We start from the raw sequence: 22,384 nt of genomic DNA, 5'->3' as shown, positions 1-22,384 counted from the left end.
GATTCTTCTGAGCGTAGGTTATAGATTGGAGTTCTATTTGCTCCGGTCATGCAATTGTTCACTTCAGTTTAGAAATACAACCTGAACAGAAAAGCATAAACAAAACTGGATCTGTGTTTTCCAAAGCATGGAAAGAGAAGAAAATCAAAAACCTTCCAATTGCCACAAAACTTTGAACTGCTAACAGTTGCAGATTTTTTCTTCTTTTAAACCAAAATCATGCTTTGCCTCAATACTTAATGCGCTCTTCACGCTTTTGCTAATTAGTACTTGAAAATGATTTAATTCATGCAAATTACTGGATGACTATTCACTTAAACTTTTCACGGAATTAATGAAATTTAAAAATAAACTGACGAGCAGAAAATCTTGAAATTGAAAAGGAGGATGTGCCACGATCACTGGCAGCTAAGGCTGCGTTCTAAAACCTGACAAAGAATGCATGAAATGAAGGACACTTCTGCAACTCAGACAATGCTCCAAAGCTCTAAAGTACAGGTTCCAGCCCTTATATGTCACAGGCCACTCCAGTGTCTCACTAAGACGTGTGGCCTGGTCCTGAGCTCAGCTGGAGTCTCAGCAATGCAGCATGATCATAGTTGCAATATTCCTAATCCTCCTGGAACTACTGTTTAAAACCAGCACAGACAAAATGCAATTGCTAGTTAGATTGCGGCTGGTCTGCTAATGACTATCGATGCATTAATGAAGTATACACTATCCCCATGAGAAGATTCTGTCACGCAGTCCTCAAGTACCACACCATGTAACAGTGTTGATTTGATGCTGACTGAAAAAGCAAAGGGCCACCTAGCCACCTAGAAGTCTCTCGACAGCAATCTGAAGTACATGACTCCACTAACATGGCCTTTGCCAGGTATTCTGATAAGGATACGTCTGATCTTACATGAAGACATGGAACTATGCATGCTAGAACTGGTACCACATTGATTGTTCTTATTTATGATAAATGGAGGAACAGTAAGAGAAAGCATGGAAGGAATGAAGTATTTATATTTAGTATGAGAAGACATCACCCAAAAATTAAGATTCCATGGAAACACTGGGGTACAGTATGTATTAAAACACTATTTGTTAAAAATCTGATCCAAAATCCACTCTGAGAAAAACTACCAAAAAATCTGCAGTCCTTGGACTGTATCATATTATTTCATCTTATCCTATTGGCCTTGCAACATCTCCAAGGTATCTGAAATAGATGCCACCCATCAAAGTGCTAGTTATGGCACTGAAAAACAGTCCCAAGGCAACTCTCTCTATTTAAAGCCCTAATAAAAAAAGCAATATATTTGGGGTAGGCTCACAAAGGCCAATATTCCTCATGTAGTCCAGTGTTAGCCTTCGCATGTCCTCAGAGAAATCTTACAGCCATAAAGACATACTAAACATATTCCTTTCTACGTGTTTTTTTTTGTTGTTGTTGTTTTGTTGTTTAAAAAAAAACATTAGCACCTAGGAACTGTGACTAAACATGGTTTTCTTTCTGCTGACATGTAGTTCACAACCATGTAACCAAATGAGTTTGCAATCTGAAATGTGAGATGTAAGGTGGACAATGCAAAATTAGCAGGCAGAACAACGTAAACTGGACATTTGAACATAGCATGTTGCTGAAGTCACCTAGAAGTCTGTGCGGCAAAAAAACAAGTCTGGAAGTTTCCAGGCCTGGCCACTCCAACAGCCCTATTCCTGCACAGAACAGTCCATTCTGTCAAACAGACGACTTGTACTGTAGAAACTTACTTTGATGAGTGCAACAAGAAAAAAAAAGACTAAGAATTCCTGCTGTTAATCATGTATTGCACAGGGACAACCCACACACTTTAAAGTATAAGCAGTATATATCAATTATGTGAAAAACCCAATGAAAGAACTGCGTGCAAAAGGCTATATGAAGTGAACAGGAAGCAGGGAGCAAATACATTCCTTCAAACAAAGCTCATATTTGGGATAGCAAAAGCAAGATCTCACTTCACTTAACGATGCTGAGTCACAGTGATATTACACAAGCAGCTTGTCCTTCGTATGAATCAGTGTGAACCCTCTGACAGCTCAGCTCACCTACAGATCAGTTCTTTTTCTTCAGGTGCAGGCTATAAAACTTGTCAGATGATATACAGAGCCCTAAGGGGGGGTCACCACCAAGCATATAACTGCTACCAGGCCTGGTAGTCAAGGCACAAACACCATAGAACCGTATGGTAAGGAATATTTCACATTTACATATAAATATACCTTCCAAAACTCCCCCCCAAATCATGTTGAAAAGCAGAGGGTTGCAAATAATTTGCACAGAGCAAAGTAGCTATCCGTCAAAGGATGATCTTCACAACACCTTGCCTGCTACAACTGCTCTGCAGACTAAAGGAAAACATGAGAACAGAGCATAGAAAATCAAAGCATTTAGGCACCTCACTGCCAAAGTAGCTCTGAGAATCTGGCTGTTGGTCATCCTCAAGCAGACTGCTGAATAAGATGTCTCAGAACAGATCTGCCCAACACTGCTGAGCCTCTGGACGTGATTTCTGGCTCTGAAGATCTAAAATGATTTGGCTCAAAACACAGCCACAGTAACAGTGAAAAAAAAAAAGGGGAAACAGCTAAAAGTAACTGAGTGAGGATGCCTCGCTTACAGAAGTGTATGAACTACGTCCATTATTGCTTGCTGACAGACAGACCCATAGCTCTGAACAAGCTGAGAAGCTGCATTCTCACTTTGCTGACTTACCAAATGGCACCACATCTGGTGTTCCACAACACTGAAACCAAACACACTGAGGCACTACTGAGACCAAACCAGAGAAGTGCAAATCTTAATGAGCTGTCCTGCAGTGGGCTAAATCTATAATTAAATAAGAGTTGCTCTAGTGACATGCTGTCACAGAGCTCCACTGGCATTGGCCAGGAATCAGTCCCAATGGCTAGGCACTACAAGCATGCAAATAACATGGGAGGAGTTCCTGGTCTGAGCACTACATAAATTAGCTTTACATTTCTTAAATACCATTAGGGGTGGAGGGGGGAAAAGAGCAGCACACATGCATGTTTAATAGCAATGTTTTTCCCCTATGGCCAGTCTTGTCTTTCAGGATATATTGACCTTGGTAGAAATTCTGTTATCATCTAATTGCACTGCACCACCATCACACAATCTGGAAGATGGGATTCTCAGCAAGGGGCAACCTGCAAATTCACTACACTACAAACATCTCTCCAGAATACGTGGACATAAGTAAAAATTGTAGGATCAGATGTGTGTACTTCACAGGGAAAAAAATGTCAAGACGCTAAAAATAATTCCCAAGAGACTAAAAGTAATAAACTCAAGGGCAAAGGTGAAAAAAAATCCATGCATAGTGAAGAGAAACGTCTTTCAAGCAATCATGGCAAGAAGAACATTTATTTTGAATTCAGTGAGAGACAAAGATCACAGCCCACAATCTGAGAACTTCTGTGGCCTCACAAGGGACAAGGAAATGCTATGGACAAGAATTCTCAAGGCTTTTGGTCCTGGCTCATTTAAATACCGCTACCACTACAAAGGTACAGTCTATGTGAGACCAAGTGAGAACAGAATTATTAAAAGGAAATGAGAAGGTTAATACAACACCTGCTACATTTTTAATTGGTTATGAGAACAGAGGGATCAAAATCCCTCAAAATTAAAACAAAAGATTAAAAAAATGAATACTACTTCTAGTCACTGGGAAATTATCTTGTACAGTCACTGTATATAGATTTAAAGGTGCTGCACAGCACAACTTTCGGTGACAATCATTCTCTTTGCTCTGTCTTCATTGACATACTACTGTACAGCTGCACAATGAACAACACCTACCACTAGGCCTGATTTTCCATCAGACATTTGACTGTATAGACGGAATCACTGTGTCAGGTGCTATGCACCTGTATAGCCCACAAGAAGTAACTCAGGTGATTAAAAATCTGCATTGGAAAGTACAATGAGATAGGAGAAACTGGGAATTAATGGACTAGATTAACATGAATGGGTTCCACCAGGAAAGGCAGTACTGTTCTCTCATGATCTGACTTACACTCATGAGTCATTGTTGTAATGAACAATCCACTAGTGTACAAGGATTATTGTTGAACTGAGATACTTGGCATATTTATGAGACTGAGGTCACCTGCAAAATCTAACCAAACATAAGCTGTCAAGAATGAACATCAAGGAAACTGCTTTGCAGGCAGTTCCCATTAATCTAAGTTTAGAATGACCATGGACTGGAAAAAGTGACTTGCAATGCAAGTAGTACACAGAAAGTGAGTAAGATACTTAAAATACCTTAAAAGATACATGACTACTTAAAAAAGCATTGCTACTGACTACATGGGCAAATATAAACTTATGCTGACACTATCCCATGCCTTCTAGAAGTCAGTCACAGTTGAGCACAGGACAGAGCCCAAGGTAGTAAACACTGATAACGGGCAGCAAAGGCATCGTAGACATAATAAAGACATACTGCACAGAAGTATTGATCAAAGTGACTATCTTTTTGTTGTTTGTTTGTTCTAAAGTATCTAGACTAAGACCAGGGAAAATGATGCCAGGTTCAGCACAACTGGTCCAGTGCAGAAGGAAAGAATGATGACAAAAGCAACAAGTTGCTGTAACGCTGACACACGCTACGTGAGCAGAGAGGTACAGACTTGCCCAGCAGAATTTATGATACAAGTCAGGTACTTAAAGATGCATTATCACTTATGAACAAAATTAATTTTACATAGTAGGGGAAAAATTACTAAAAAAAAAATGTATTTTGCAGTTTTGGCAACAAGTACTCACGTTCAGCAATTTGCTGCACAGGAAAACCCAGATAGAAGCTGAATTCCACCACGGACAAGTTTCTTAACTGCTCACTGACTTCGGACCCATTTAGAAAACCATATCTATCTCGGATGGCAAAAATGATGCTCACGGGGCCCTGACGAAATGCAGCCCCGGGCCTACTCAGAGTTATATTCAGTATCTGAAAAGACAAGATTGGAACACTGTCAGCAAAATCAAATCACTGGCATATCTATTTGTTCCTTGACAGATTTTTTTTTTTTCCTAATGTGAGGGGAAAGTATTTTATATCAAAGCAGAGGAACATCAATTCCAGATTGCTTCGGCATACTGAGTCTCGAAGAGGCAAAGTTACACATGCATTTTCTTTTTAAGGATTATCCTTTGAGGTCATTCATAATCCACAATGATCTGAAAGCTATCATTCAGAAAATGATGGAAAAAATGCCAGATGAATACCAAACTGTATGGAACAGACAGGAAAACACCATGACAAAGACATAGTATGAAAATGGCTCTTGGTCAAAACCTACTGCATCATGCATACCCAGATCCTACAACTGTTAGAAGTCTCACTCTGCCACCTACGTACAGAGCAACTATGTATATACAGACAAACCTCTTCCAAGCAGTAATAAACTATTTAAAAAGAAAGTTTGCTAAGTTGATACGCCAAGAAGTTGTTTTGCATATTCTGTCTTCGTTCTATCCATATTCTATCTATATTGCTTCACTCAGCTGTACAGTTTTGAGTACATATCTATGCACTTTACTATATGTACTACATAGTACTTCATGTACTATGAAGTTTATATCATATTTACTGCTATGACCATTTTATGGTAGCACTGACAGGCATTTATGGTGCCCATTAAATAGCACTTTTTTTTTTAATACTAACTTTAGTATTACAACAAAGCTAGAAAAAATTAAGAATTCAGAGAGAAGAGGGAGTTAGTCTCATAAGTTGAAGGCTGCCCACAGAGGTAGTAGAGTCCCTGTCCCTGGGTGTGTTTAAGGAAAGGCTAGTGGGGACTTAGGGACATGGTTTAATGGGTGATATTGGTCATATGGGAATGGTTGGACGAGATGATCTTGGAAGCCTTTTCCAACCTTAAAGATTCTATGATTCTATTGACTATCCAGGGAGTTTTAAGCTCTGCCACGATTCAGTACCCAGCACATACTCAATACATTTCACATATGAAGTTCCAGTAGCAGCTGCCACAGACAGTGGCATCATGTACATATAAGTATTTATAGAACTCAGAAGCAACTAGCATGTTTGCTCATATAATGACAGTCAGTGTGTGTTTCGGTATTTCCTAATAGGATCCCCTGAGTGGCAACAAGACCTGAAAGGTGTCTTCCAACAAAAACATACTGACCACACCCTATCCTGTAATAATAAAATCCAATGAGAATGAGTTTGATCAGGGTTGGGGCAGCCTTTATGTGAAAGTATAAGCCTGTTTATATTCCTATTATATTCACTAATACTTCTTGATATGCGTCATGATCTTCTTGGATCTTCTTTTCAATAACCTTGAAAAGAGAGTGATATATGGACCCAAATTATTTTGCAGGGAAAAAAATGACTTTATGACAAAGCCTCACTGTTCTACATGATCTAGATAGCAAGTCGTAGTCTGAGGACACCTAACTCATTTTACCAGCTGTGTTAAACAGGACAACTGGAAGTGAGGAGAAAAAGGCAACGATACAAAGCATTTTTCTTCTTACCTGCACAGTGAAGTTGTAGAACTCCTGGTGTTGTTTGCTCACCTCCATGAATGCCATTGTCAGCCCCTTTTCAATGCGCTGGCTGAAGTCGCAGAACCCAATATCCACATTTCGAGGCACAAACTGAAGCACTGAAGGCAAAGGGTACACATTATTCCTACAGACAAGTACTTCCATGAGAGAGAACAACATGAGCAAGAGAATCCTCACTCCATAGGGCTAGCACTTTTTCATGGAATTCAGGACATATTCAATGAAAACCTGGGTAGAAACACAGTAGAAATACATTTTGCACAGGTGCAGTAAATTCTCTACTTACTAGTATCTGTTGCAGCAGTAATTAGATTACCAAACGATACTACTGACAGAATACCCACTGTTTCCTCCTGTATACTGAAAGACCTTTGCTGCATACAAGCTTGCTAAAGGACTGGAGCACTGAATCAGCCACACTGAAATCCTCAGTTACCCCAACAGTTCAATGAAAATCTCAAGGAAAATAGTAACAAATTTCTTTGTAGACTGAAACTTAATATTTAGCTTATCTAAAAGACCACACACTGGATCCACTCGTACACATCAGTATCAGTCTAACACTTTCAAAATAACCAATTAGCAGCCAATCTTTTAAATCTATATAGATACAGCTTAAAATCTTTCACAGGAAAGAAAGAATGAGCACAGGAAAGAAAGAGTGCAGGCATACAGACCCCTAGCTATGCACACAGCTATCTGCACATTTCCTGATATATTCTTACCCAAAGAAATGCTATCATTAGGTCACAGATCCCAATAGTAATATTATACAAAGATCAAGACAAGAAGATACAGTTATCGTCTGTTTAACCATGCCAAGCAGTGGAAAAAGATGTCACGCACACAAGAGAACTGATGCTTCACAATTCAGATATTAACACAGAAGAAACGGCACATGAAACACACCTGAATAAAAGCAGCTATGTTTGACATCCACATACTCTACTGCCCATATACTCAATTCCTGTTACTGTCTCATTACCCAGTCAAACACCATTACATGGTTAATATGTTACTTTAGAATATTAGCATTCATGGACTGCTGCCATACAGCAGCCATGGAAAGCTGAATGCTATATGAGCAATCCTTTTGCTCACTGATTCTCCTACACTGAAAATTCTAAAAAGCGTAATTTAAGGTAAACATAATCCAAAACGTGAGTCAAGCATTACAAAGTAGCTGCACTGTGATTTTACAAGTGTTTCCCACAAGCTTTGGTCTTCTCATCTTTGTAAAATGCTACAAGAGAAGTGGAGATCAGGCTACTGACAGGCAAGGGGCCACTGAAAATAGACCCGCTGTGCAACATGAGAATACTCTTAACACTTAAAGCAATACAAGGAATGCTAACTCCTTTCACTTGTTTCAGTAGTGAACCATCAACTGAAATACGAAGCAAGGAAAAGAGCATACATATTTTGCAATTCACTAAGAAAACTTTCCTGAAAAAAATCATGAAATTACAGGATTAATTGTCTACAAATTATTTACAGCAAGTACTTCTTTAACAGCCAAGAGTGAATGCTCAGAGCAGTGGAACACAGGGTTTTTATTTGATCTCACGTACTTATCACAACTCTCCGCAAGTGAAGAAGTGTGAATTAGTATGAAGCTACGCCTCCTCCTCTTTGCGTCAGGAAGAACTCACCTGTCTGAACCTGGAATCTGTTATCGGGCATGGTGAAAGAAGGATGCAGCGAGAGGATCAGGGGGCTCTCACCACGAAGAAGACTGCTGTTCACAAGCACATTTATGACAGCTATCGCCGTGTAAACAAAAGGACCTGATGTCACCAAGAAAGCATATTTCGGGGAAATTTTATAAACCTACAAAAAAAAAAAAAAATCTTCAACGTGAAATTTTGCAACAACACTTTAGATCTATAGAGTCCTGGACATTTCAAAGCTTAGACCTCAACATGTAAGAAAATGCAATCTTTATTTTACAGAGATAGAAACACACACACTCTGACAGCGCTGTGCCTCGCAGCCTCTGCTCCAGTGCATCAGAAAGGCACTTACCCTGTGCTAAGAGCACCTACTGGAAAGTCTCCAGTGCAACACACCTACCTCAGCACTTCTCCATATATCACATCACAGCACAGTGGCACTCCACCTCGTCTGCATTCCCCAGCAGTACGTAAGAGTTCCCATACAAATTGCTACCTACTTACTGAACCATTTGCAGAGCTTCTGCACTTCAGGCTTGTGCTGCAGAGCAAATGCATCCTGCAACATTCACATGTGACGTGAGAAACAAAATACGTATAAGCTGTGTTTTATGGATATAATTCTCACACACAAGTATTCTGGAGAATGCTCCTCCCCATTTGCTTTCTTCAATGCAGTTACCTCAATTACAGTTTTCCTCCTCCAATTCATCTCCTGACATTGAGACTTCTCAAAAACCCCGAGGAGCTTTAGTCATCATGTAAAAGAAATGAAATTGAAAGTTAAATATGAATCTAGGCAAATGTTTCCAGGCAGATGCTTTTACACATTATTATTCTGTCACCTAAGTAAAAACAAGCTGAAGGCTTTTATTTATTTAAACACATTGCGATGCCTTCTCTCCTTAAGAGAAACTATCTCAATATCAAGGACTCTGATTTCCCCAGCATTATTTTTTTTCTATTTGTTTTACTTCATGGTTTGTTTAATTTGCCCTAGGCAGTCACACTACAGTATTTTGAGATATCCAACACAATGGCCTCACAAATAAATAATCTAAACCAGAGATGCAAATGCTCTGATAAATGTGCACCTCTTAAATGAATAGATGCTGGCATCTTGCAGGCTTTGCACCAGTGAAGGGATTTTTGAGATATGCTCAACTTCACGATGAGCCTTATGGAAAAGCACAGTGCTACTTAAAGTGTCATTCCATGCTCCTTACTGGTATTTCTGCAATAGTGCACCATAACGATAATTGGTGTTTAGATGAGACAGTAAGCAGCCCTTTCCTGTCCTCTAGAAACACCATGTATTTCAGAGAGATCTTCACCAAAAGAAACTACCTAAGTAGCAGAAGAAAAAACAACAACAACAAAAAACTGTCTTGCTCATTATTTCTTCCCTCCTCTTAGGCCACAAATATATGCAGCATCCTGCTTTTATAAATGGATTTAGACCCAGAGAATTCAAATTTGTTTGATATGAGTAATATGCACAGCTCTTTTGAGCTTTTCTTATCTGAAATTTTATCCTTTTATCTCAGGATGAAATGATCTCTGCAGCTTCAGTTTGTCAAATGAAAAACAGCAGTTATAATGGGTAAGACATATGAAAAGTTACCATTACTTGCACAAGACACCGCTTAAAAGCAAGAAAAAGAAGAGAGAGAATTAAAGATCTTACTGACAATTTTCTGGTGATTTCTAAAACCATATACACTGAAGAAGAGAGGCCTAGAACAGCCTCTCTGCAGTACTATTGTCGTGGACTATAGTTAGGTATTTCAGACAAGAAAGCAAGCCTCTGATAACCAGCTCAGCTCCCTACACCTCTGACCTGTTCCAGTGCACCACAGACGCAGTATGAGCAACCTACCCAGAGACTCCTCTGAAATTTTGCATCGACTTCTTCATCTTAACAGCTAACACTCATGCCTCCCTTTTGTGCTCCTTTTTGGGTGAAAGTAATGCCACAAGAATGGAAACATAAAATAGTTTTTAAGTGTAATTTTAAAGTAGGTAGATTAGAACTACTGTAGGTGAAAGCAATAGCTATTTCTGCTTGAGATATTGCAGCTTTGTCTTAAGCTACATCTCTACAACTTAATTCAGACACCAGAAGTAATACAGCCATGTTACCATGATGCTGTTTACAAGGTAATTCACAGAGAAGTTTGGAAAGTTATCTAGGATAGATGAGCACAGCTCAACTCTAGCTTCACAAATGAGAACAGCTCCTCTTGGCACAGCTCTAATGGTTCCCAAACCCAGCCAGTCAGCCAACCCTCTCTTGGAGGTTTCACTTCTACTGCCAGGACAGTGAGATGCTACCAAACTAGCTAGCTGAAGCACCCCAGTTTTAGAGCACTACCTATTCAAGTAAGCAAGTACAATTTCTTACATTAAATAAGCACAGATTTCTTACCTTAATACCTTGAGCCATGAATCTGGAGAAGCACTCAAAACTCAACATGCACAACTGAGTCACCAGCAAAAGCAGAAAGCTTCAGTACAAACCATTGCACCTTCTCAAGTTCAGCCATTTCTTCTCCTAAACCAGCTAATCCAACCCTGCTGTTTCGAGGATACAGCCTCTCTCATTCAAAGCCAATCTGACAAGACATGCATCTCGTATGGCAAGTTTTTAAGTCCCAGTTTATTAGAGGCTAGAAAAGTATTTTGGGAAAACATCACTGCTTGCTTACTCTCTCTCTTTTACTTTCTCTAGGCATTTGCTATAGATTACTGTCAGCTAAACTATTTGATTAGATGCACCTTTGGTACTATCTAATCCATGCCTACATACCACTGTATTATGCTGTGCAAACATCTGGCAGAAGACATAAAAAAAGGATTTCCTCATCACCACCTTATTAAGCATTCTGTAATGAGTCTGCAGGGAGCATTTAACTTCACAAAGATGGGCTACAAAGGCTCACAGGTCTTAAAAATGAAACAGATTCTGCCCCTACACACATTAGGATCCTAAGGCAACAATTCTCCCACCATTTTCACACATCTAAATGGTAACAGCCACAATTTCAGCAGCAGCGAGTAGCAATGAATGTTACAGAAGCCAGTGCAAATCCACAAGGTGGCATCTTTGAAAAAAGTATTTAACTGCCAGACAGTGAACTTGTTTCCTTACTTTTAAGGCAGAGGTTTACAGATTTTGGATTACAGAAACCTATAGGTTGAGGATAGGTCCAAAACCCCAGATTAAATGCAGCAACAAAGTGACTGTGGCATACATTACACTGCATGATAAAAATCCCTAACAAAAATGAGGCCGACAAAAAGCTTTTTTCTGTTTGTATGAACTTAATGGCACCAGGGTCCTTACAGCAAGTCACCGCCAATACTTTTTTTTCCTCTTGCCCTAGTGCAACAAAGCTAAAGTCAACTGAAGATTGTCTAACAAATCTTACCCAAGTGTCCTAAGATTTACATTAGAGAGAGTTGACAAAAAATTGCTCTGGTTCAAAGAACAGGCAAACAATAGGGTCTTATTCTTCTGCAGATGCAATGCATTGAAACCAACTCGAAAGAGAGAATTTTAAAATTTTCAGTTATTCTCACTTTGCTAAGAAGAAAATTGTAAAAAAGTTTTTTCATTAGACAGGATTCAAGCCTGCCTCACTTTTTTCCTACTTCATCAGCTCAGAATGTTAGAAATAATAAAGAACCAGAGCCCAAAGTTTCAACTGAAAAAGTTGGGGAAAAAAGTAATTCTCCTTTCAGTATTAAACTTGGATTATATTTAAAGTGAGTAGCAGTTATATCCATCGTTGCCATGGATTTTATTTTTAAAGCACACGTTACTACCAAGTTAAATTTAACAAGACTGTCTCCTGATTTACTGTGCATTACATCACAACAAGGGAACAACATCTGGGAGCTGTCATAAAAGCCATAGTAAAAAAGCAGCTTAAGTAAGTGCACTGCTTCACCGTAACTTGCAAACGTACAACTCAGTTCCTGGGTACTCTTGACTAACAAGAGTCAGGTCTGCTTGATTAATTTAGTTCAGTAATATAAGACAATTCTGTGTAAAATTTTGCATTACGTCACCATTAAACATGCTGACATAGACAGCTCCTTATTTAAAATAACCGTTTGGTTAGTATTTTACTGTTAGAGTTGAAGACATTATTTTTAGTGCAAAAATACCCATATCCAAGGCATCACAAAGAGAAGTCATATGATAGCAGCATTCTAGCATAAAATAAGCATAAGTGACTCCATGGAGATGTTTTCTCCTTTTGATAAAATAGAATTTGCAAAGAATGAAGCTGGACTAACTGCATTATGTATAAAAGCAGTTGCCAGAAAGCAGCCTTAGAGCCTAAACACACAGTTGAGAGCTCTGCAAGACCATAGTGGGCATGAAATGAAAGACTAAAGGGTAAAAATATAAAGAAGAAAGATATCAAATGTTTGCTCTACTCAGCCTTCAGATATTTAGCAATATGTTTTGTATTACTGGCATTACTATTGTGACAGTAAGCACTTCCATATTACCAAGGCATATAAGGTCACTGAAAATCACTGTAGCTTCATCATCATGAGCTTTTGACTTCTACTTGATTATGTCAGTTTGCACAATCCGAAGGTATAAATTCACCATCCAGAATAAAAATATTTAATTTGCAAAAATCCTTAAAAGCTTATGGGCAGGTATTGCTAAAAGGAACAAAACTAAACATAATCTATAGGGGCAGCTCACTGTGGCTGAAGCTTGGCAGAAATTTGTCACACATTTATCTTGACTGAGTAGGAGACAGGCATGTTCTCAAACAACAGACAAGAGCTGTTTAATTATTGAGTGCAGTGGTTGTGGCAGGAGCTGTCAAAAGACCATTTTCCCATACAGATCAGCAAGCAGGAAAAGGCACCGCCATCAAGGGCTTCTGTGCATGAAGATATTCAACTTACGTTTAACATTCAAGGTGGCACATGAGTTAACTTTATCGTGAAAGTGAAATCAGAGACTCAAAAAAAAGTAAGAAAATTAAGCTGGAACCACACTAGAAATGAGGTACTGCCTTGGTGCTGGGCTATCACAACGAAATGAACACAGAAATGACATACTGCAAGTGTAGCTGAAGCTGCAACCTACACCCACAATTCCATTGAAACATTCCATTTTATCCCCAATATTGAATTACCTGATTACACAACAAATGTAACCCCAAAACACCTCTACGATCATTTTCCTCTCAGACAGAGGGTTTGAGGAAGAAGTGGATGGATAGAGTATTAAGCTTCAACTCAGTGGATACTCACTTCGAAGTTAGGGAACAACACTGAAATATTGTTCAAAGATAACTCCTTGAACACCAGCGGAGAGGATTTTTTTTTTTAAAGCACAAATTCTTTTACCATGTGAGTGGGGGAAGGAGAGGAGGGGAAGAAATCCAGTCACACCTACTTGAAGACTTAAAAAATAACATCTTATCATTGCACACCTGATTTTTTTTCATCCTGCCTTTCCTGACAAATCCTGCATTTGGAATTCCACCACTTTCCATGTAAGTGCTGATGACCTCACTTGCAAGATAAAATGGCACAAGATGGTGGAGAATGGCTTACTTTGTTTAAGGCACTAAGCATATAATCAGCTAGCAAGAGAAACAACACTCTGTAACAGATATTTTAGAAGAGTAGAAGTTTTTCAGCTCACTTTCACTTCACCAGTCAGAGCAGGTGTGCAATAGTGGCAGGGCACTGCTTGATCAGCTATGACAAAAACAAGAAAGATCAACCCTAGAAAATCAATTACATTCTAAAAGTAAAAAATAAAATAAAAGTCATACATTTTAAAAAAGTTAACATTTAAGTTGGAATAAGCCTTTCCGTGCTTTAGCATCATATACATTGTTCTTAAATCACTGTTTTAGCCTGTGAACTTAAACCACTATTGTGTTAGAGTGATCAAATAGCACTTGTACACACTTCGTACCACTTACCTCTAGCTCTACTGATCGCCTGAACTGAACTCTGAGCACTTCTCTGATGGATTCACTGACATTTTGTAGAACAGCTCTTCGGGCCAGCACTGGAAATTAATGTCAGTCAGTAAATATACTTTAGCTTCATCTCTTAGGTTTTATTCAAAACTGCATTTTTCAATTGTGTAACGCATGAAAAAGCGGACAGTGAGATCAACTGTGTCAAATGGATAAGACAATAGCAAGGAAACAGGGAAAGTTGTGACTGCATCCTAAAAAGTGACTTAAGGAACTCCAGGTTTATTTTCTCTCATTTTTGTCCATATCTATTGTCTTTAGTATTCTAGTCAAGCAATCTTCTTAAGAGCCACTCAGGCGTTCAAATAGGATCTGGAACTCGCAGCACATTCGGTCTGATCCACACACCACAATGAGCTTGCTGTCATAACGCAGCTCAAGTTTTGTAGGCAGTGCGTGGAATGCAGATATGGTCAGGAAAAAGCCACAGAAAATATGCATCTACTTTTCGCTTAAATAAAAGTAAACAAACATAACATTGATTGCTGAAAGGGATATCCACCAAGTAAGAAACTGCTTCAAAAACCCCACGCCCCTATGGATCTTACGTCTGCTTGAGACTCACTATGGTCAAGGAGACAACTGACAAGTGTCACGTTGTCAGTCTGCATTGACTTCTCATCAGTAACTCGGCTACAAAACTACTCAAATTACAGGTGGAAATAAATCTTCGTCCTTACCAGCAGAGTCAGCTCACCTTCATATCTGGAGAATGAGATTATTCTCATTTTGCTTTCCATATTACAGCAAAGCTTAAGGACAAAACGTGTTGACTACCACAGAGCAGGCAGCATTTCTACAGCTGCCCTGGGTTAGTTCTCTGGTAGGTAGTGCCTTGTTAAAAAAGCCAAGGAGGTGGGAAAACACCAAAAAAAACAAAACCAGATGCTGAGACAATTGGTTCTGAAAAACACTAACGTCGCTTTTTCTGGTTAAAACCACACCAAACCTAATAAGTATATGAGGAGGGAAAATATAAACATAAGCTAGGACAGTAAAATGATAAAAATGGTAACAAAGCCCAAAATATTTTTGAAGTCAAATTTTTTCTTTCATATTAAAATATTACCTCATGTGGACCTTATGCAAACAACAGCATCAATTTTAAGGAGAAACTTAGAACATTTGGCAGAACATTAACAGAATATTGTTCATTTTCCACCAATCAAGTGATAAAGCAGCCTCAAATATATGTACTTGTATATACGTATCAGCAACTTTAAAAGGCAGTTTCATTCACTGTGTAATGTCTATGTAATTCACTAGCATAGTGAACTCTGTACAACTGAATTCTGCTCTTTTCAAGAAAAAGTGATAGACCCGTGGTTTTACAGCTGTCTAAATTTGACACTATATTTCTCTGAAATAGTCAAGCAGCTAATTCAACCCCCACAGCCTAACTAAGGGCTCACAATACAGTGGTTTCCAAAAACAGAATCAAAATGCGGGCGATCTCTCACCGGCAGTGACAAGGTAAGCATCGGGGACCGCGATGTCGCAGACATAGGGCTGCCTGGTGGTGCTGGCGGCAGAGGTCAGGACCGTGGCTCTGGGCCGAGCGGTGGTGGTGGGCAGAGGAGGGGAGGAGAAGATGGTGAGCAGAGGAGGGGAGGAGAAGGTGCCGGGGCTGCTGCCCGCAGCAGGCGTGGCGCGGCTGCTCGGGGTGCTAGCGGCAGCAGTTTTGGGGACAGTGCCAGGAGCAGCCGATGTGTTGGTACTGCCAGTTCCCGCTGGAACATCATACCCCGTGGCAGGGTGAGAAGTCGGAGGAAATGGTGTGGGAACGAGCGATGTGATCACAGATGGAGATTGTGTAGGAGAGGGAGCGACGCTGCTGGCATCGACACGCGGCATCAGGCTGTCAGGGCCTGCAGTCACAAGTGCTGTGGGGTGGGCGCTGCCCTCGCTGTGGGATGTTAAAAGCAGCGTGGCGTTAACTGTAGCACCAGTATCCTCATCAGAAGCCAGAACAGTTGAGAGCAGAGATGAAGACACATTTAAGACAGGAGTTGTTGGAAAGGGAGTAAACAGAGAGATCAGACTCGTCTCGTCGAGCAGGACACTGCTGTTAACAGGCTCGGTGTCGGAAGCAGGCAGCACCAGGGTGGGAACCACAGGCTGGAAGGAGGAGGGCGAAGGCTCTAACTGAGAGGTAGCTCCTGTAACAGCTGAGGTAATCACAACTTCGGATCCCGCTACCAATACTGATGGTGCTTCCAGAAACACAGATGAGTCAGAATGCAAACCTGATGATGGCATTATTTCAGGAACGTGTGGACCTGGAGTAGAGGATGCATTTGAGTAGAAGTATGGTGCTTGTCCGAGAGAGAACAGAGAAACCTCAATGTTACTGGTAGAGCTGACAGCAGTAGCTAAGTCCCAGCTGGAAACGTCCTCATAAAGTACTGATGTCCCAGTCAACAAGGTCTGAGGTAAGAGTGTTGATAAATCACTCTGCACGACAGAGTAAGAGTGTAGCATGGCTGACGACAAAAACGAGTAGCTAGGTTCAATCAGAAATGGTGTTGATAAAAGATTGGACAAAAAATCTGAAACTGTTAAAGATGGTTCTTCCCTTGTAGATGTCTTGTCAAGCAAAAATCCTGATTCTGATGGCCTAAGTTCTGGTGAGTCCAGAAAAGTTGTGTGACTGACTGCAGAAGACACTACCAGCTCACTCGGGGTGACCGCAGTTTCAGAGAGAACAGTGGTGGCAGCAGGACGTTCTGCACCAGTGCTTGGTGGCGGTGAAACAGTTTCCATAGCAGAGAGGGAAAACTGGGCAACAGAGATGTCCAGTGACATCTCTCCAGGAAGATGATGGTAGGAAGGAGAACTCATAGGTATTCTGTCATCAATGGCAGTGCCCACAGTGCTTGATAAAAACACACTTGAATCAGGGATCTCTGCAAATCTTGAAGAAAATGAAACAACTGGTCTTGATGGAAAAGAAGTATCAAAAATCTCAGGTGTAGGCTCATCGAACTCATACTGATCGGTAATTATAGTTGTAAATGGAGTTACTCCTTGTACTTCAGAGGCTTGGACTGACATGGTTTCAATGTAATCACCTGAGCCCACATCATGTTCTGGAGCAAAGCCTGCCTCTGGCAGAAGTGAAACCGAGTCACAGTATAAACAAGAACTGTATGATCTCGTGAAAGGCACTGGGCTTATGAGCTCACTAACAAGCTCAGGTTGACTTGGTATTTCTGAACCAGCAGGCAAATTTGGTGCTGTACTGGAGAAGTGGTGTGTAAACAAGCTGGCATTAAGAACCGTGCCAGCGTTAGCAGAAACGACAGCTGAGTGACCAGGGAAAGGTGCAAGTGGAAGACTGATTGCAAACAAACTGGGCTCAGCACTGGCTGCTGCAGCAGCAGGTGTGGCCCAGGGACTGCTTGGAGCAGGGTAGGTCCTTACACCGAGTACTTCTGTTGCCCAGCTACTCACATCAGTGTAATTGTCACCATTTGGGTCTATACTTTGTGCTGTAGCATCTGCTGCAACATGGCTATCTCTATCCAGCAACTGGAGATGGACAGGTGGCTCTCGTGAAGTTGCCTCAGAAAGCAGAGACGTTAAACTTCTGTTTACGTTTTCCCACACCTCACCCACCTCCTCTAAAGGAATGGGAGTGAAATAAACATCTGTATTTGGAGGGTGCAACAGCAAGTCTCTGCTTGAACTTAGAATTTCACTATCTGGTACAAAAGGCTTCAGTTCTGTGAGAGTGTTACTGGGACTAGGGACAGCACTTAGCGGAGTCTTTTGCTGTGCTGTTTTCAAGATTTCGTATGGTATAAAAAAGACAGATAATGAAGGTGTTAGCAACAGAGTTTCTAATACTTCTCTTGGTGGCTCTACTGTATTAGACTGATGATCTGGTAAAACTGCAGAAGACTTCAGTGGAGGAGTCCACTGTGCCTTTGGAAATGAGCTAATAAATTCATTGTCACTTAAGAATGCCTCATTGCTTGTTACGGAGACATCTACCGATGGCATACTTCTCCATTCTGAAATCCTGATCGTTTCTTCTTGGTTAAATGAAGTCACATCAAGGGGAGTGGTAACTGATGATAAAACTGTTTGAAGGAAATTACTTTCTTGGGACTCCAAAGTACTTTTCGCTAAGGCCATTTGTGTCCTGCTGCCTGATATGCTTTGGTGCACCTTTGAGGCCATTGAGAAAAAGGAAAAATTTCGCTGCTCCACAGATATCTCATCTAAATAAGGAGGGACAGAGAGAAAAACAAAAAAAACACCAGATTAGCACAAGTATTGATACTGGAATGAGCAAATCTCTGCTATGCAGAATTCAAGGATCAAGTCAACACAACAAATAAGTTCCCCTGTGAAACCCTGTTCCCTGGAACTGACCAGGACCACAAGAGCTCCTCTCACTCTGCACCTACTTGTCCCTTGACAGCAGCACCCCAGAAAGCCCACAAAAGGACGGAGAGCAGCTCCCTCTTACCTACACAAGGCTATAGTGTGTGTCAGCTCACAGGCTCCCAAAGTAAACAAACCAGAAAGGGTAACAGGGTACAATGCAGAGAAAGACTCTCTGTATCTTTGGGGACCTAGTTTAGGTCTTCTGCTTTCCATTAGCATCACTTCATTTCCTCCAGTTTTATTATTTCTTATTATTAGGCTCACTGGCAGATCTGTTCTGTTTCAATAACCAGCTCCTGTCAATATCAGAAATGAGCGACATGTGCTATTTATGGGATGAAGAGGTGGGTTCCTTTTATGTAAGGCGAGTGTGGACCTGATATCTACTGCAAGTATCTGGTGAGATGAAACATGTCCAGTAGTTAGGTTTACATTGCCTGCCATTCTTTTCACTTCTCGCCTTTAGCAGCCAGCAGTAAATTCCTTTGTTATGCAGCTGCCATCTTCATCTGCATCCTGCTGTAGGAGAACTTTATTTACAGGTCACCTGTAACAGAACTTTCACTGCTCAGACTTGCAGGACTTAAGTAGTAATAGCTGAGTTCAAGCACAAAGGAAAAAAAGCTATGAATTTACCAGATATTTTAGGAAGATTCTTGCAAAAATCATGTATCAATACTATTTGCACAACTTGACTGTAATTCCTCCTCACACAAAAGCATCCTTGTATTACTGAGAATATCTGCATACAGGCTTTTCCAACCATGGACGTGTTTTGCAAAGGAAAGGCTTATTACTGCCTGAGTACTTTAGTGAAATGCCTAGATATGACTGATAGCCTTCAGAGCTGAGCGTTAAAGGAAATCACAGAAAACTTCTCACAGACATTTTTCTAGGGTACACACAAAGGCTTCATTCTTAGATTAGCTATCCCCACCGATCATCCCGTTTCCCTAGCATTACTGTTCTCATTCTGGAGCATCTATGCAGTGCTACTGGAGCCTACTGACAATGCACACTGAAAAGGCTGGTAGGGGTAGGAATCCCACCCAATTAATTCACCAGGGAACAGTTTAAAATAAAACCCAGCAGACGCAGTTTTAAGTGCCTGATGGTGATATGGCATGCTACTCAAGTGTAGCTACATTAGCAAGCTCTTAGAGGATGCCTTGAACTCCTTAACTCCTGGCAGATCTTTGCAGGAGTAGTTCACCTATCTGTTACACACTGTTGCCAATGTAACAGGGCTTTGCAAAAGTGATAAACTGCTGTCATCATCCCTTCCACCCTGGTCTATTTGCTAAATTCCCTAACAATTTTTCAAGTGCTGACATACTGACCTGGTAAGCTTTGAACTTCCTGATCTGGAAAGCACCATTATAAAAATTAATGCACAGAACTAATACCACTAATCACTGCTAATCAAAGATGAGCCATGCGATAATATACTTTATTTTACAGATCCCATGCACGATATTTTGCAGCATAAAAGATATTTTGCAGCATAAAAGACTCTCTCAGGTAGTCCTAATCCATTTTTAACTCCTGCAACTCACTGGAGACACTGTTAGATTTATGATCTTTGTGGTGTGATGATAAAATATGCTGCCTTAAAATGCTCAAGGGGGAGGAAAAGGGGGGAGGAAAAGGGGGGAGGAAAAGGGGGGAGTCAACTGCTGGAACACAGACAGTGCAGCCACCCTGTAACAATGGCTTTTGCAAGCAGTTACCATGAGTGACAGAAATTGCAGCTCCCATCAAGCACAGGACTGAAGCATGGACCCTGAACAGGTGTTCGTGATGCCAGTCCTGCTTGCTGACAGAAAGTTGTTCTACATTTTCTCCTCCTTAAAGCCTTCCCTAACCTCACTCCTTCCTTTGACTCAGGCTTCCAGCCTTTAGTTTTTCCTTTGTGACATTTTGAGTAAGCAGGGAGTTACTAAAGGAAAAGAATTACAAGACCATGAAACACACTGTCAGAATGAATCAATTCTCTCCCAGTATGCATGCAGTGCGTAAAGGCACACCACAAATCCTTTTAGCTGGCTCTGTAAAACACTGCCCATTTTTGTCACACTTTGGACACCTAGTGTTTGCTTAAATGAATTCCAAATTATAGACGAATGCACTGATAAAATTCTCATCGTGGCTTCATGCTGCAATTCCCAGCATCAATTCCACAAGAGTTGTGTCATCTTCAATGCAATAAGCACAGTAAATGCGGAATCACTACACAAGACGGTTAACGTGGCTGGCAAAGATGTCCACTTTCTGATTAGTAAGTACACTTGTGATCACGCATCTGCACAAATCCTTGACCCAAAGCTAGAGGTGATGATATGTAAGTCGATTCTACAGATAAAACAATTGCACTGCCTACACGTGCCCATGCTATGCATCTTCATCTTTCTTCACGCACAGAGAACTCCCGCTGTCATTGTTCAGTTTGACAGAGGGATCATCGCAAGGCAAAATCCTGCCAGAAGCGACCACACGTCACAAAGACGTTCTGTAGGGTTAGTTGCACTGCTATTACAATCCAACAGACAGGCATAAAGCAAAGGCCATTTTGACTTTAAATTCATTCTGTCTTTACAATTAGATTTTTGTTGAGAATCTGTCAATGTATTTTTTCCTTGAAAGAATAATAGGTAGGAAAAAAATCCAGATTTATTCCTTTATTTAAGGAAAACAGTAAAACACTACTCCCAAAACACACTAGGACTTAGAAACGTTGCAAGCAACAAGACCAGGTAACAGCACTGATTGCTTGAGATGAGCGGAGCAGCGCGAGAAGCTCACTTGTGCACACAGGATTTTGAAACAAAAACTCGCTGGCAAGTTTGCAAGCCAACATACCACATTATTTGCTTTGCCTGGCTTGTTAGAAGCGGGGAGTATTAATGACACGCCACTAATAATACAAATTATTGTTTTCTGCCGCCTCCAGAAGAACAGCGTACTACTTGAATGCCGCTCGTCAGCACCGCGCGCGCCACTCACAGAGAGCAGATGGGGCGCGCAGCAGATGTGCCAGGGAGCAGCCAGACAGCGCACAAAGAGCAGCAGCGAAGTGCGCTGAAGGAGGTGAAGGCGTGCTGCATGGCAATCACATCCTCTTCGCTGCAAAGCAGCTGATCTGGCTACGCCACGGGACAAAGAAGCAGACAGGCTGCACATGTTGCGGTGCGTTTTAATGCCGCGGCTGCACAAAGCTATTGATTAGTAGCAACGCCGACTTGTTTGCTTGCGCAGCTGTTGTTGTGGGGTGACAGATTCACCATCCAGCAACTGCACTGCCACTGAGCGAGGCAACGGTGACAGGGTGACAAGCAGGCAAGCCACACTACACAAAGCTGATAACACTATGGCAAAGAGGAAGAAAGGAGAACACTTGTGGAAGCGGCCACACGAGTCACAGATGGCACCAGGACAATGCCTCAGTTCAGACAAAGAAATTCAGGCACCAGAAGGAGTGATAGCAAAAGCAGCATGCTAACGTGCGTGGGGTGGTGAACTCTGCAGCTTCTGCTGCCCACAAAAACAGGTGAGAGTTTAAACACAATTCACAAGCACTGAAACCTGTCACTGAACTCAACGAGCCCAAAAGCTGCATGCTACGCACAGTAACATCAGCTGAGACTCATGAATTTGCAAATGCCATAATACCAGCA

General features: G+C 41.0%; 1 protein-coding gene across 3 annotated transcripts in view; it reads right to left on the bottom strand.

Annotated features, from left to right (window-relative positions):
- Positions 1 to 22,384, bottom strand: part of KIAA1549 (KIAA1549 ortholog) — a 141,251-nt gene that overhangs the window by 57,637 nt on the left and 61,230 nt on the right. For all 3 annotated transcript variants that reach the window (XM_035561598.2, XM_050714041.1, XM_050714050.1), the window contains exons 2-6: positions 15,776 to 18,541; positions 14,256 to 14,344; positions 8,263 to 8,440; positions 6,578 to 6,708; positions 4,832 to 5,015 (exon numbers count right to left, since the gene is read on the bottom strand). In XM_035561598.2, the coding sequence (XP_035417491.1) occupies positions 4,832 to 5,015; positions 6,578 to 6,708; positions 8,263 to 8,440; positions 14,256 to 14,344; positions 15,776 to 18,541 (3,348 nt within the window). The remainder of the gene's footprint in view (positions 1 to 4,831; positions 5,016 to 6,577; positions 6,709 to 8,262; positions 8,441 to 14,255; positions 14,345 to 15,775; positions 18,542 to 22,384) is intronic.

This window comes from Cygnus atratus, chromosome 1 (genome assembly GCF_013377495.2).
Source record: "Cygnus atratus isolate AKBS03 ecotype Queensland, Australia chromosome 1, CAtr_DNAZoo_HiC_assembly, whole genome shotgun sequence".
Taxonomy (NCBI): domain Eukaryota; kingdom Metazoa; phylum Chordata; class Aves; order Anseriformes; family Anatidae; genus Cygnus; species Cygnus atratus.
Note: the sequence above shows the minus strand (reverse complement) of the source record. Positions and strands in the feature narration are given on the sequence as shown.